The sequence below is a fragment of the Bombus huntii genome, chromosome 3 (genome assembly GCF_024542735.1).
Source record: "Bombus huntii isolate Logan2020A chromosome 3, iyBomHunt1.1, whole genome shotgun sequence".
Taxonomy (NCBI): domain Eukaryota; kingdom Metazoa; phylum Arthropoda; class Insecta; order Hymenoptera; family Apidae; genus Bombus; species Bombus huntii.
In genome coordinates, this window is record NC_066240.1 from 8015822 (window position 1) to 8033098 (window position 17277).

The window sequence follows — 17277 nt, forward strand, 5'->3', positions numbered from 1 at the left end:
GTTAGCTATTTGGCTTATGTTATTTACGGTGATAATCCACGGATAGAAATTTACAATCGTTCGTGTATCAGCTGTTAGTGCTACAAGAGAATGATGATATAGAGATAGTATATAAAAATGATTGGTCAGAATAGAGCATTGTAATTAAAATCGCTTAAATATTATATTTAAATATTAAAACGAGTATTTATGTCTTGCTTATATTTTGCATACTTCTATATATTCCGTATATATTTGCATATTACAATTTTTCATAAATACATAAACATCCGCAGTCTAATAATTACTCAATTCATATTTCACGCGATAAACTAAATACTATAATAAATATGATAAATAACAAATCACAATACATGTCATGAATTATTAATTTATATTTCATTATGATTTCTGTCCATACAAATGAATATCCATGATAATATTTTCATTTAATTCTTGATTACAGGTGAAAGGAATTTCTCGACTTAGGCTAAGATGTCACATCACAGCGACGACAACATGCTGATAGCAACCTCGGACTCTTTCTGGGAGCCAGGTAACTATAAACGAACGACCAAGAGGATCGAGGATGGCCATAAGCTCTGCGACAGTTTAATAGCTCTAGTCCAAGAAAGAGCAGAGATTGAGAAAAGTTACGCGAAAGCGTTGAAAAATTGGTCGAAAAATTGGAACGACAAGATCGAAAAAGGACCGGAATATGGAACCACCGAAGCTGCTTGGAAAGGAGTTCTCGTTGAATCGGAGAGGCTGTGCGATCTCCACCTCAGGGTCAAAGAGAATCTCTGTAACGACATCATTCACCAAGTGAAAACGTGGCAGAAAGAGACCTATCACAAAGTACGTGCTCTTTTCTTGTGAATAATCTCTGACATATCGAGATGAAAGTCTATGTTTCCTTTTCTCTTCCCTTTCTTTTCTTTTTTCGTTTGCTTTTTCTTTGTGTTAAATGTTTGATTAGTGGATCGGTATTTTGGAACAATGTTGAATAAATCAACATTTAACCTTAAACTTTCACATTTCTTTCTCCGTTTTATCTTTATTTTACTATCTTTACAAATAATTCTTTCCCCACGTAGGTTTTCATAATAATTAATAAATTGCACACTTGGATGTGGTTCGAAATTGCAGTCAATGATGACGTTGAAAGAGCGAAAGGAGATGGAGGACGCGTTCAAAAAGGCGCAGAAACCATGGGCGAAGCTTTTGCAGAAGGTTGAAAAAGCAAAGTCCGAGTACCACAACAGCTGCAAAACCGAACGAACCGCGGCGAACATGGAAAGGAACGCATCGGCGGACAGTTCGCTTTCCCCTGACCAGGTAAAACGATAGTCGTCCTCTCTATGTCGATTACAGTAATGAACAGTTACATCATTCTCACTCGTACGTTATCGACGACTAGCGCAATCGTTACGTTACATATTTGAATCACAGTGATTGTCATCGTGTTCGCTTTCAGAAGGTACTTTTCGACCACTCATTGTAATGTATTGAAGAAAACAGAGTACTTTGAACGCTTCGTTCGAGTTAGAACGATTAAAATTATGACACTTGAACAAATGGTTGAGAGAATTGTTTACTATTCAGAATCATGTTCGACGGAAACTTGTAATTAAATGAATAATCATAATCAACATACAGTGTTTTCATCTTTAAATTTGTGACAATTATTTGAATATCCGTAGAAGTAAGTCATTGCATAAGTTATTGGAAAAATCTCCAGTCTTGTATGACTTGGAATTAAGTAAGAAGAAAGTTTTTTTATTATCTACATATTTGATTAAAAGTTTACATTAAACAATCTATTAGACGATCTGCATTTTAAAAACGAGGAAAAGTTTTCTTAATTAAAATTCTTTTACGCTGTGTTTCGTTTTCCTGGATATCCTGGATTGTTGTTAGATAACAAAACAAGATGAAATCGAAGTTGAACTAATGGAAATTTCACACTATTTAAATCGAACGATTCTAAAAATTAGGACGTAATTATCTTACATCTAATCTAATATTTAAAATATGTATAATTTCTATTAACGCTTCCACTAATGTTGGAGATATATATTTATATATATGTATATATGTCGGAGATGAAAGAACATCGAAGCCTCCCCTTTGGAACTTCGGGATAATCCCCTAACACCGTAATCTAGATTCTATCATAGGCGTAATTAAACAATTGTCGTCTTTCGATCCGATTGTATTTGTTTGAGATTTGTGATAGTGAGCTTGGGCTCGAGGCGACAGCCAGTCGCCGAACGTAGCCGCGGTCACGGGATGAACGCTTTGTCTAACAAAGGTACGGAGTAATTCTATAACTCTCCTTAAAAGAAATATTTGTAGCGGCACGCGACAGTAAACATTCCAACGGTTTCTGTCCCGTGGCTCGCGGATCCTATTCTTCGGATATGATGGTTACCAGATGCCGACGCGTCTCCACAGTACGTGATCAGCTAGCCCGAGAGCCGTTATCTAAGATCTAGTTACCTAAAGTCCTTCAAACAGACAAACAGTCTTTGTCCCAACTACGGGAAGATAGGAGAGACCTATTTTTCAACGAACGGCGTCTCCCACCAACAATTTTCCCTCGAGGGCGGGTAGCATCTTTTTCTAACCACCGATATGGAGATTGACCAATTAGCAGCAACGTCAGTTTCCCTTACTTTCCGAACGCAGGATATCCCCGACGAATCCGATGATCTCGTGTCCTTAGACACACCCATCATAGTTTTCCTCTGAGGTATCACCGGGACGGAAAGTCATTCTCTCGTGAGGTCGTATTAGCGAGATACTTAATGTCTGTACGCTCGATCGATATTCCACGTTTTAACAAAGAGTCCGACTTAGATATTGTGAGCATGTTCATCCATCATCCCGTTGACCGCGGATTCGTTATTGAACCTAAGATCATTGTCATTAGTTTCTCGAGTATCTGATTACCATGGTTGCTTGTCCAATTCTATAATAATCGTATTTGCACTAGTCAATGTCTTCTCTGTTGCATAACGACATCGTGTAGTCCGAACAAAGATTCATTTCACGCCCCTAACTCTAATTCTAATGTAAACCCGACATATATAAATTACTCTGAGAGAGAGGGAGATAGAAACGAATTTTACAAGCGATATCTTTTGACATAAAACGATTCTCCAACCACTTTAAGTAGCATATTATATTTTTTTAAAAATAAAATAGAAGATACATCCGTTGTTCTATATAGAAGGTATTACGTACAATTCTACGAAAATCAAATTTTTCTCTCTTCGAAGCGACGGTACTCTTGACAAAACATAACGCATACGTACGTACTGATACACAGTGTATACTTACATGTGCGTAATACTAACATTTAGTATGTATCTCGATTACGCAATCGCGGTTGAATATAAAAGTAGATACTGTTGTTCTTTAGCAAGTATTATTTTCAGATGGCCCGAGGCTCTGAAAACGTATGTGAAACAAAAAAAAAACATCTCGTGTTTTAATTTTTATCGAAAATCTGCATGTCGTGTTGTCTTGTGTCCTTGAGAATTATCGATATTTGTACTCTCTGTCTTTTCGCTTCCAAATTTTTCGTGAATGTCCGAATAATCCTTTTTTTCCTGCACGTTTCAGTCGTGGACTGTAAACTTCGTTAAATCTTTCAGCTGCATTATTAGATATTGATTGTGAAATTTGATGTTCAACAATTTTTACGTACAATACAGTTACACGAAATATTTACAATATAATTTTTTTGAATATTAAATATTAAGTAAAATAAATATTTAATATTTTATGAACAAGAGTAGATCGTAGAATTTTGTTAGCGCACAAAATTATTTTCCCTTATTTTGGGTTGCATCACTTTCTGTTATTTTTAAGAAGATTTCGAAACCTGTTTTGAAATGATATTTTTATAGAAATAAAATATCTGGAAAAAACGTTACTCTACGTCTCGAGTGTTATGAATTTGATAAATCGCCAAACGAGAGGCGATCTTCTGAAAAAACGACGTTTTTAGATGACAGTTTGTGGATGTGATGCATGGGGCCACAGAATGCGAAAATCCTTTAGGAAATCTAAAATAGGAGACGTTCAGCTTGTATGTATAATAATAATGCATGCAGCATGTATGTTTAATTAACATTCTCTCATTTTTCATTACAGAAAGCTCTGCTGGTAAGCAAAATCTGTTTCACGCTTTCTTCCGAGTAATAATTTTATCACGTAAACATCGAGCTTTTAAATGGTTATTGTTCTAAGATTCAAAATTCAATTTTTTAAATAATTCAAGATGAAAGTTCGAAAAAAATAGATTTTTTCTATATTATCTAGAATATTCTAAATTTGGAAAACTGAATTTTTAGATTTTTATACAACTTGACAAATTTGAAATCTATATTCAATAAATAATTTATTGATTATCATTTAAAGAGTAAAGTTTATACCAAAATTCTAGATGACATTCTCATATGTTTGTATTTCAATTAGTAAAAGATGTAAAGAATAGACGGAAAGTAACGAAAGAATTAAAACACTATTAAGCAAAGTTTTAAATAGAAACTTTGCAATTTATCTTTTAGCGAAATCAAATATTATACATATAGAACAGAATTATAAATCCATGAATTCTTTCATATATAATTCTGCAATTTACTTCTATAATTTAATCAATTTACTTACTATAATTACTCGATGATTGCTCGTTATCTCTGTTTAGAAGTGAATTATAGTGGCCTAATACGTTTCAACATAGAATTTGCTCTCTCTATCCCCTTTGTGCATAAATTTTTAAATCTTGTGAACCACTATGCTCTAATTGCTTGGCCAGTTACCTACCTTCTTCAATTGTAGATTTGTAATTTCCAAGAAACTATAAGTCAATCTATTAAATTATTTCATTCTCAAAATCAAATTATTAATTCTATATATATATATATATATATATATATATATATATATATATATATATATATATTATATATATATATATATATATATAATGTGAAACTTTAAAGTTTTTACATATTATATATTAAACGTTCATTTTTTAAATTTCTTTTTTATTTATTATACGCTTCTTCTTCTTACTCTTACATCTATACATGTAAATGTTACACAACAAGAAGTTATGCTTACACGACTTACTCTTACATATCGTATTGTAATGAACTGTAAAGAATGTTTCTGAGGAGTACCATGAGGTAAGAAAACTAAAAAATACCGCTAATCATTATTATGCATGAGTCCAGATAGCATTCTGACTAACAATAATGTAAGCTTTTCAAGCTTCGTAGTAGTTGCGTTACTAGAAAAAAGAACAAGTTCAAGGATATTCTGTACAGTTCCTTACAGTATCTACAACTCCCATTTTACATTCTTTCACGCCAGATATATCTATTCTCTTTTTTTCTCAAATTTCGAAATTTTCTTATAAATATTTCACTTATAAATTTTATTTCTCTTCATTCATAACTACATTCAGAAGAAACTACTCCATACAGTATTTCTACACAAACCTTACAAAATACAAAATACACGATACAATAAATAACTAAAAACTTCTCGATCTGTTTTATTACAATACTTATAATACTTACTGTGTTACGACTTTATTGCACTAGTAAATCCTGTAGGTATTTGTTACGTAACTGCTAAACCTACATAGAAATCACGCTTACCTTTTCAAAGGTATTTTTTTGCCATCTCGATAGTGCGCTAGATAAGCTTGAGGGTAAAGAATTGGAATTATTATGATAAATAACAGAATATTATTCAGAACACGTTTCGACACTTATAACAATAATAATGCAATATTAATTAATCGCTTCGATATAAAATTAAGAACATTTTCTCTTCGTTATTTTTCTTTAGATTACCAACGTGTTGGGTTTGTACCAAGATCTTTACCTTCAATGTAGACGGTGAAATTATTAAATTAAAAATTGTGTATTTATCGTATGTCTTCTTCTATTTAATTAACAGGTGAAGAAAATGCAGGATAGGGTGCAGAAAACGAAGGAAGAGGTACAAAAAGCGAAAGAAAAATATGAAGCTGCGTTGCAAGAAATTAATCAGTATAACCCAAAATACATGGAAGATATGACACAAGTGTTCGAAAAGTGTCAAGAAATGGAGGCACAGCGGCTTCAATTCTTCAAGGATGTTCTCTTCGGCATTCACAAATGTCTCAATATATCTCAGGATCCAATGTAAATTACTTTTTGTTACTTTCGTTTACACTCTTCGATGAAAATTATTATTTTCGAGAGTGTGTTGTATAATGACTCGCAAAAGTATTTGAAGCATTTGAATTGAATAATTTATTTCAAGTATTTACATTACGAATACCTTTAAAGGTATAAAATCATGTGTTTTATAAATCTTCAAAATTTGCTAAATTATAAAGTGAGTTTATTTCTTTAGAAAGAAATTTAAAACAAAAGATTTGATTTCATTTGGTTTACAGACTTCCACAAATATACGAAGAATTCTATCATACAGTTAACAACGCGGACCATGAAAAAGATCTGAAATGGTGGTCGAACAATCACGGTGTAAATATGGCGATGAATTGGCCACAGTTCGAGGTAAGTCGACAAAATACAAATATACGCATTACAATAATTCTTTCTCATCGCATGTAAACTCTTGCTGATGGTTGAAGATCTGATGTTAGAAAATATAGCCGTAGCGTGTATTGAATATCGTTCTTGTTCTTTCCTTTTTATAACTGCATTAATATCGTCCATTAGTTATATTCTGTATGTCTGGATATTCTGTAGTATTTCATTCGAATTAATATAAATATCGCCAATCTGTTTCTGTACTCTACCGATGGAGAAACAAACCTGTCGTTATTTCGTGTGTCTGTTATAACTTCTAAAGAGAGCAATTATTATGAGCTTCTTATTTTTATTCGTTAAATACCGCTCATAGGCATCTTTTTATTGGAAAAAGATTGAGGCACTCTGTGTAGCATAGTATCGAATTTCTCTCAAAGCTTCCAATCAAAGAAAGAAAGAAATACAAAAATGAAATATATCCCCTGAGATTGAAATATTTTCTGGAATGCATGCATGTGATTGTTCTTTTTTTTTGGGCGTTGCTATTACGCAGGACTACACAGAGGAGTTCCGTGACATCACCAAGGGCTCAAAATCGAAGGAGGCTCTTCCGGCTGGCTCCATCACGCTCATCAATCAACGCCCGGTCGGCGAGGATGTGCATGTAAAGTTTTGTTACGTTTTACACTTATCCATTTGCTTATTCTTCGTTCACATGCTACTCAATGAGCGAAGATTCACACAAATACATATACGTATACGCACATAGAAAAAAGAAAATGAACTTTTTTTACTGATCAAGAACCACGAAATAGTGTCGTAACAGGCAAACACGACGAGGTCACCGAGGATGGGTTTCCTTTTTCAGCTTCTGGCTCGCCTAACTTAACTGAATTAACCGTAACCCGCTATGCGCTTGTTTTTGCACGTGATCGCAGATCTATATCGCGAATACACGCCGAGCATGTTTCCACTGTTCGATTCTGGAGCGAATTTGCAATAAGATTAATACGTTAACCGAGGAAGATGTCATTTGAATTTACTTCAAGTTACACGTTTCTTTCTTGTCTCCTCTGTAAAAAGAATTTTATTAAAACATGTCGGCGCTTTCTAAGAAGTGTAATGAAAATATCCAGATGATCGTAAAGATCTAGCGGTGTAATGTCAGCAAGGTCGTTTCAAATCTCTTTATCTATTTATAATGCATGCCGATGACGCGAATCGAACGTGCATCCATTATACAGGCGATCGTAAATGAGTAAGACCAGCAAACTGATACCGCGTGTCAAAATACAAAAGAAATTCCAATACTGTAAATATTTATTCATTTGTAAGAAATTTAAAGGTGTACAAATACACAAAATATATAAAATATCCGAACTATAGTATAAACAAATATATAAAAATACACAAGATTCATATGTATAGGATTTTTTTTAATGTTTAGGCTTGTAATTTGGATCTCCAAAAATTCGTAATAAAATGGAGAAAACATTAGAAAAACGTACAATTGTGAAATTGGACATTCATATTTAAATTTACATAACTGCATAATAACCTCTTGTGATACTAATTGTAAATGTGATAATTTCTGCTAATTGATTTTAGTTATTTTGATTCGTCCATTGAAGAATACCTGTATTAAACACATTTATGAATGACAGACCTGTATAGTAAATTCGCTCTATATTTACTCGCACGTTTAACAAACACGATCATTAGTATACGTATTTATTTATTATTATTATATAGAGAGACGAAGCGTTAAAATAAACATGCTTGCAACCAGAAACCATGCGCACAGTTAATTCGCACGAAAAAATTGTCACAGCCGTAAGTGTGAATTACGTTCATCCATTGTAACAACGAATACGTATATTGCCACATTCGTTACCGCATGATGTATGACAACGATCTTTGTAGGTAATAGGTACCTGTGCGACGCAATTTAACTTCATTCCATTCCAACACGTTCGTTTTCGTTTCATCTTAAATTATACCACTTCTTTTTTCTTATTATGATACAACTTTTTATAACATGATAATAAATTTTTATCATATGTGAAGCTTATACTCTTAAGCTTAAAAATAACAAATTAAAAATACTGCAAACAGGTATTATAATTGTATATATGTGCTTATCATATTAAATAATTAATAGATACACATAGCCTGACGAAAGTATTCAAACACCGTTTATGAATATATTATATGTATTGTACGAGACATCGTGAAATTTTATTGGCTCTCATTGATAAAGTTTAAAATGAATCTCGAAAGTATATGTAAAAATTAAAAGACATTTCGTACAATTATATGCATGTAGAATGCGCAAATATATATTTCGCAGAGATCATGAAAGTATCATAGTAAACAAAGTAATATGCTGATAAACGTGTCACAAATAATCGAACCGGTGACCTACCATAATGTGTCAGTAAGATATGTCAAAAGAACAGACACAAATTCTATATGCGTTTTTAAATTCATTTCAAAATTAATATGATCGTGGTAATCGTCTCTTATTACTGTATTAATGAAAGTTCAAAATGGTTTACATAACAAACACAATCCGAACATAAAAATTTTCTATCGTAAATGTTCAAATACTTTCGTGAGTCGGTACAGAGATGAAAAATTTCTAGATATACTATAATTGGTTGCACGCATGATTTAGATAACATTATAAATATTTAATATACATATTTAAACTATAAAATTATATATATATATATACACAAATGTAACTTTAAATTTTATAGTGTGATGTATATACAATGATGTAATAAATATAATGATCTTTCATTAACGTAGGAGTACCCACCAGTTAATAACAAATCAAAATCGAAGCCCAGTTCCCGGGTAATATCAACAGATGGAGGCCATGGGGATAGCAAAACCGACACGATGAATTCCAGCAAACACTCTTCAGAGAAAAACAATCATGATGGTAATGCTGTAAACAGGACCTCCACGATGACGTGAGCATTCAAAATAATTTCATAATAAGAATTAATAATAATAATATGTTTAATTCGATTTCTCTGTTTTAAATACAAAAAACTTCGTCTTCTATTCTTTAAATTGAAGATCTTCAAAACTATGTGTGTATTTCTAAACTTTTACTATTCTCTAATAATAATAATAATTCACTATTAGAAAAATCTTATTAAATCCTAGAATTTACATTTTTATACTGCTTTATATTTCACAAATAGCCACTATTAAAAATTTGTTATTAAATGATGGAATTTTAATTACACAGATTTAATTATAGGATTTTTTAATTTATATTGTTTTATATGTTAGTACACCTGTATAAGTATATAGACATAAACAAAGCTAGTGTATCAATATGAATAAAAATTGGAAATTTTTCTCTCCACAGTAATGGTACAAACGTTAAGCAAGAATCAAATCCATTTGAGGAAGAAGAATGGGATGAAGACAGTGGCGAACCATTGGTAGATAATGGAGAACCAGGTGTTCTTGTACGCGCGTTATATGATTACGAAGGAGCCGAAGCTGATGAACTTAGTTTTAAGCAAGGTATTATATAAACTATATATACAACATATACGTATTATTAAATCACAGTACATATTTAAGCATTTTATTATATAGAACCGACCTAGCTCTTAGCTGGTCCAATTAAATGGACCACCCTATATGCATGTATATACAATACGATTTAAATAATTTTTAAATTTTCATAGGCGATGTATTCGATAAATTAGAAGACGAAGACGAGCAAGGATGGTGTAAAGGACGAAAAGACGGTAGAGTGGGTCTCTATCCAGCAAACTACGTAGAACTTGTGTCTCCGTAAAACTACCACATAACGCCAAATTACATGAACATTGTTAGTTACTTAACACGTAACGCATACGAAAGCAAAGGAAAGGAACGAAATTTTTATTTTGTTGTTTATTTCTTTACGAAATAGCGAGTTCGTTGAAAAAATAATAAGAAAATTTGTAAATGTCGTTAAATAATAATTACATGAGACTCTATATTAGGGATCGTTCATTTTGTGTGATATATAATGAGCGTTGAAAAAGACGAGAAAGATTATAAAATCTTACGGCTCGATGTTACGATTGAAATTCAAAGAAAACTGTTATAAGAGTGAAAAGGGAAAAAATGCATACATCTACTTCATTCTATTTCTCAGATCGATGTAGGGTCGATACGATAGAACTTAAAAAACGAAACTTTTACTCCTAATGGGTAATTGGTTTCCATAGATAGTTAGGGTTCTCTATATCCATCTATATAAATTAGCGCTAAACGATAAGATGGATACACATACACCACGAGTATATTATAAGTTTAGATTTTTGAGATACTGTACAATTTCAAAACATTTTTCGACTCATTATTAGCATTGTTGCTATGAAATATTTTGGCTAGCGCGACGAAAAGTATATTTAATTTATTGTTATTCAAATGATACTATTAAAACCTATTCTTTTCGAATGGTATCGTTGTATATAATAGCTTTAAGAATATAAACGGTATGTAAAGTTACAATTGTTTAGCGAAGTTGAGATTTTATGATGAGAAAGTGAAAAAAGAAAAAACTTGAATACGTACGTAAGACGTACCAGGCAAATAAAATTTGGGACCCAGAATTGTCCAATCTTTTTCTTTATTGTTTTTCCTTTTTTTTTTTAATAATTACAATATTCTAATGTTGAGAAAAAAAATGAAGGGACGAGAATTATTTATATATAAGAAATAAAATAAATTAAAAATTATAATATTATGAGAATATTCACGTTATAAAAGATTATAATGAGAAGTTTTCGTCATTGGTTAATGTGCTTTTTTGTACATAATTTCTTATATTGAAGCAATGTTGATCATTTATGAGAATAAAGTCATAATATCTTTTTTAATTGAACGAAAAATTTTATATAAAACGAAATATATAATACTGAAGGTATTTCATATAATCATTATCCATTTTCTGATAGATGTAACACAATTGAAGAAGTATGGAAATGAAAGCGCAAAATTTTGATTGTTAGATATGTGCTTTCGTAACAAATTACCTGCTATTAAGTTAATCGATGTACCTTCACGAATATATACTTTCAGGAAATATTTGTAGTATAGAAACACGTGTTTAAGTTAATATTGAGAACAATGGTGCGGAGTGATTATGAAATTGAACGAACTGTAGATTTATATGGTTTGAGAAAAAAAGCATTTATAATTTTCTATATAACGAGACAAATTTGAGAGTTAGTATTAACGAAGTCATTTGTTATTTAAATATTCTTTTATTTTATAATGCGCGCAGGAGAATCAACTTCAAGTCAAGTCAAGTTTTCATGGTATATAGTGATAAATGCTAGTTATTCGTCACGAGTAAATAACGTGTTACTATACACAATATTTATGTAAATATAGTAGAGTATAATAACATTTACAATTCAGCCAGCGACTGATTTTTGTAATTGTTTACATCATTAGTCCTCCAAATTATTTTCTGTAAAGAGTGTTCGCGATTCCATGATGTTGTTAAATAGATTATAGTTTGTGTATAAAATTTATTATGTATAACTTAATAAATAGCATATATACGAAATATTACATAATACATGATGCAGCATCTATTTTCACTTACAAATATCATAACGATGCGTCGATACATTTTCATAAACGCCAATTAAGTTTACAAACAACTGTGGTATGATAAATTCGTGTGTTAACTGCGAAACTGAATTTAATAATCATGGTTTTGGCCAAAACTATTAAAAATGTATATCAGTTGAGTGAAAATTGTTTCAAGAAAAAAATTATTGTATAACATTATGGTGTGTAAAAACATATATTTGGATAGTCATTAAACTTCATACACATTAAATTTCATTGAACGAAACAGATTACAATTTTTACACAAGTTCATTTAATCGCTCCTGGTTCTAATCTATGATAAGTATTATGGATTAGCTTTGATATTATAATTCGTTATATGTTAAAAAACAAATTATATGCGATATATATAACATACGTGTAATATATATCGATATTATATATATATGTATATCGACACTAACATATGAAATATCGTCTATTCATTGTGTAGTATATGTACATATAAGTCAAGGAATTTTTTATAGCTTGTGAATAATATTATACACTAAATTATCATAATCAAAATCCCTACGTTTAATTTATAAATAACCATATTGTTTACATTTAATTTCGATGATTCTAAATTATATGAACATCTGCAGATCCATTAATGCAGAAAAAGTTAAACATTACTTACAGATGAAGTGGAACAGAATTCAATAAGTATCAAAATGGAAGCAACATAAATATGCACTTAGAAACCTATCCTTAAGTTCCAATATATTTGTATACTATTATACATGTTTATATATACTATATCAGTGAACAAAATTTCGTTGATTACACTATAAATTAAAAGTTCAAGAGTCATTGCATACATTATATGTAGTAAGTAATTAATGTAGAAACATCGGAATTCTCAGTCTATATGAAGAATAATTAAAGTAATTGGAGTAATTAAATTAATGAGTTGCAACATGTTTCTGTAAGTCTTCAAGACTGAAAAATGGTTTATCACATAATTGACAAACATGCGTAGTTTCATTATGTATATCTAAATGTTCCGATAAATCCTCTTCTGTTTCAAAAAGTTCATCACAAATCATACACTGAAATTCATAAGTTTTTATTCCTTGTTTCTCCCATTCTGCTATTGCAGCTTCTTCTTCATGAGCTTGCATATGCATTTCTAGTAACATCTCTGAATTAAACACTTCTGTACATTGCAGACATTGATAGATTTCATCCTTTGACTTATCATTTTCACTGCCAATACTAATAAGATTGGGATTATCATCCTCTTCATCAAACAAATGTTTTTCAACGTGTGCTTCCAATGCATCCTCAGATTCTAATGAGTCCCCACAGATTGCACATTGATACTGCTCTTTGCCAGGACTTTGATCACCCTCGCTCATATCATCACAATGCTTTTGTAAATGATCTTTTAATATTTCCTCATCTGTAAAAATTTTGTCACATACGAAACAAGTATACGTTTCCTTTAGTTTCTCTGCTCCTGACACAGTATCTTCCCTTCCTTTGGTTGCTCCTATTTTCTCAATACTTATTCCTGTCCTAGAATTCTCTAACTTCATAATTCGATTATTCTCTACTTTCAAAAGTTTATCTGACTTTGAGTATACTGTGCCTTTAGAATTCTGTGATGTGTTTGTATTTGTTAACTTTTGAGATTCTCCTTTTGTTATGTTTTCTATATTAAATTCAGACTGATCATGACTTTCTAAATGGCGTACCAACAGTTTCTCAGTTCGAAATGTAGAATTGCATACATAACATTTGTGAATGTATTGTTTTGTAGATTTACATACATGAGCTTTTACGAATCTAGCTTCTACTATTTCATGACATCTTTTACATCGCATCATTTTGTGCTTATTATGTCGCAATATAGTGGTTTCTGTTTTATGCATACGAACATGTGTAATAGCATCACTACGATTAGCAAATGATTGATCACATACACCACATATATGTTTTTCACTATGTGATGAAGTAATTTTAAAAATATTTTCTTGAATTTCTATTTGATGTTCATTTTTAGTATTATTAGAATCCGCAACTTTCGATTCATCTATCTGTTTTACGACACTATTTTGTTCTTTATTTTCTTGTGACTTTTGTACATTATTATCAGTTTTAAATGTTTCAGAAGTTTCATCTGATAAATATGAGTCAGAATCCAAAGCAGAAGTATTATAATCATTATATCTTATTGGTGGTACACTTTGTCTTTTATGAGAAACCATACTAAATGGCCCACCAAGATTGCTCTTAACTGTACGCTTAATTAAAACATGCATATTATTAATATTGTAGAGTTTACTTTCTTTTGTAATGTCCAAACGTTTTAATATGACTTTTGGTTGGTACTTTTTAGAATTCATTGCCTCCTTTACAAACGCTGGAGAGACTGTCCCAAATTGATGAGAATATGAATTAAGATCAGTGCCACAACTTCTTATCATAGACGATTCGAAATTTTTCTTTATAGTCTTTTCTATTATAGTTTTCAACTGTTGATCTAGAGTTTGATACGAAGTTTTATAGTCATTTCCTATCTTATCTCTTCTTATACTATCATTACTCATTCCAAATAATCTGTATTTCATTTCTTTCTCTACAAAACTTGCTAATTCAACTTGTATGCGTTTTAATGCTTCTATCTCTGTTCCCTCTACTTCTATATTCAAACATCTTTCGACACATTTTTTATTATTAACATCTATTGGAATTGGATTTATCCTACGAAGTTGCACAGCATCGATAATATCGGTATTTTTCTCTTGAGAATTTTGTTCAATACTACCATCTTTAGATTCCTTTGACAAAGTATTTAAATTTGCTTTATTTAAATAATGAGGCCCAGCGAGCATTAATGTAGATGTAACAATATACGTAACATCTTCAATTTCTAATTCTGATTTTACTGAATATGGTGTAAATGTATCTTCGGTTATTTCCGTTTCATCTTTCTTCTGCGATTTCTTTTTAACAACTTTTTCTGGCTGTGAATTAGGAAGAATTTCTTTCTCTTCGAAAAATGTATCTTTCTTTGCTTCATTTTGTTTAATACTTTCTTTGGCAGATATATTTTTTCCTCCAGTTAAAGAACCATCAGAATTTATGTCTTTAAGAGATCTTGTCTTATGTGTATCCGTATCACTGTCTAAACTCACAAAATCATTTCTATCATGTTCATATTTATCTGCCAAAGTGTTTTGCAAGTTCTCTAACACTTTGACCAATCTTCTTTGCTTTTCAAGTTCTTTATCCATATTTGTCTTTGCTCTTGCTTTCTGTACTGGTGATAGCTGTGTATCGTCTGAAGCCATAGAATCTGTATCTGAAACAGTTTCTCCTGTTGCTGCAAGGAGTGCCTTTTTTCTTGCAACCCATCTTTTGGTCGATGCTTTCCTTCGTTCAGTTATATTACGCCTCCCAATTAATGGCTTGATCTTCATTGGAACTAAGGTTGGTTTTAATTGAACATTACCTTTATTTTCTTGCTCTTCGTCATTTTTACATTTATCATCATTGGAAGCATCATGAGCTTTTTGCGAAGAGTCTTTCGAAGATGTAACGTCATCTTCAGATATATACATATCCTTTAGCATCGTTTGATTTGTTATGTTTTCTGTATTCGTAAACTGTAAAGGTATTAATGGTGGCACATCCAATTTTGTTCTTTTCTGGAATAAATTTTCTTATGAAATTGTATGTGATTAATTAAAAGAAATGTGTTATTACAATTAGTACTACCTTATCAAAAGTATCAGAGAGACTGTCTTCTCCACTTTGATGCAAGTTATTGCATGATTTTATGGTCTTTAAATTAAAGTTATAACAAAATTATAAAGCTGTGAGACATTATTTTAATAGACATATGTAAGAGAATATTATTTTATATAGGATGTCATAATTTAAATGTAAAACTTTGTCAGCATATTTTACAAGTCTTTATACATAACACTTTCTTCGTATTTAAATTCATGGAATATACTGACAAAGTTGAACCACCAAATCTTGAAACATTCTATAAATAAATATTATAATGATGTAAATCAAAATTTTGAGAATTTGTATTTTGGCACGTATTTCGTACCTGTAGTTTCCTAACTAATTAAGTTACAGTTTTATTTTTACCATAATACAAAGAAATATAATCAGTTTTTTATAATAATACATGCAGAACATTACCTTATGGACATTAATAGTGAAATTAACCTTATGCTTTATACCATTATATTCTTAAATATGTCTAAATATATATAATTAAAAGTTTAATGTTTACACTAAATAATCTTACATCATTATCAGAAGATTCTATGAGTTCCAACTGACTTAACAACATTTGATTTGATCGTATAAACTGTTCCTTAAACTCATTCCACATTTCCAATTTGTAGAGGCATATATGACAAATAATACCTGGCATTCCATGTTCTTCCTTAATCTAAAAAGAAAAGAAGATCCATTATAAGACACAAACAAGTATAGAATTAATTACAAAAATTAAAAAGATGGTGTAAACATACATTGATAGAAGTACATTTACTCAGATCATTTAGTTTTGATTGTAGAACTTCATCGAATAAATTTTTCATACATCCATGGTCAATGAGGCAAATACGACATCTTTCTTTTATAGTTGATAATTTACGTTTTCTCGACATTTTGCTCGACTTTTCCAAAATACAAAATATGATTATGCGTATCTGTATTGATACGGAACACTGTGAACATGTTACGAGTGAACTACGGCGGTTGTAATATCGATAGATCGAAATATATATCGAAATAAAACTATTCATGATATGTTCATGACTCACGAATCGTTGCGAAAAATCCCGCGAAAATTCGTGTCTAGTTATTTTAGTGTACGTAGTTTAAATATATTTAATTAATGTATATAAACATGTTAAAAACAGGATCGCGCTACACGACGAAGTAGATACAAACTCTAACAAATCGATTGGAGCACCTTACTTGTGAAACATTTTTTGGTCGCTAAGTGCCTTTCCCTTAACACGGAAGTTGTCAGACCTGTTAAGTATTTACAGTATATATGTATAAATGTATACTTATAGAGCTTATACGATCGTGGTCGCAACTACCTTTTCATGCA

At 31.0% G+C, this 17277-nt stretch overlaps 2 protein-coding genes across 8 annotated transcripts in view; one reads left to right on the forward strand and one right to left on the reverse strand.

Moving 5' to 3' along the window:
* Positions 1-12150, forward strand: part of LOC126863399 (protein kinase C and casein kinase substrate in neurons protein 1) — a 59057-nt gene extending 46907 nt beyond the window's left edge. For 3 of the 6 annotated variants that reach the window (XM_050613517.1, XM_050613519.1, XM_050613518.1), the window contains 9 exons: positions 446-837; positions 1129-1317; positions 3423-3443; positions 5962-6188; positions 6446-6566; positions 7096-7206; positions 9357-9523; positions 9931-10091; positions 10259-12150. In XM_050613517.1, coding sequence (XP_050469474.1) covers positions 475-837; positions 1129-1317; positions 3423-3443; positions 5962-6188; positions 6446-6566; positions 7096-7206; positions 9357-9523; positions 9931-10091; positions 10259-10371 — 1473 coding nt within the window. In that variant the 5' untranslated portion in view covers positions 446-474 and the 3' untranslated portion in view covers positions 10372-12150. Of the gene's footprint in view, positions 1-445; positions 838-1128; positions 1318-3422; positions 3444-4143; positions 4156-5961; positions 6189-6445; positions 6567-7095; positions 7207-9356; positions 9524-9930; positions 10092-10258 lie in introns of all 6 variants that reach the window. The other 3 variants (XM_050613520.1, XM_050613522.1, XM_050613521.1) reach the window with 3 other exon arrangements.
* Positions 12151-12362: 212 nt separating this feature from the next.
* On the reverse strand, positions 12363-17273 carry LOC126863393 (uncharacterized). Of its 2 annotated transcripts, XM_050613499.1 has the most exons (5): positions 17139-17273; positions 16688-16885; positions 16459-16605; positions 15912-15977; positions 12363-15841 (listed from the first exon to the last, which is right to left on the reverse strand). In XM_050613499.1, the coding sequence occupies exons 2-5, from the start codon at positions 16823-16825 to the stop codon at positions 13091-13093; spliced, it is 3102 nt and encodes a 1033-aa protein (XP_050469456.1). In that variant the 5' UTR covers positions 16826-16885; positions 17139-17273; the 3' UTR covers positions 12363-13090. The 2 variants fall into 2 exon arrangements, with proteins under 2 accessions (XP_050469456.1, XP_050469455.1); XM_050613498.1 differs by lacking the exon at positions 17139-17273 and having other exon boundaries at positions 16688-17097.
* Between the last annotated feature and the right edge of the window lie 4 nt (positions 17274-17277).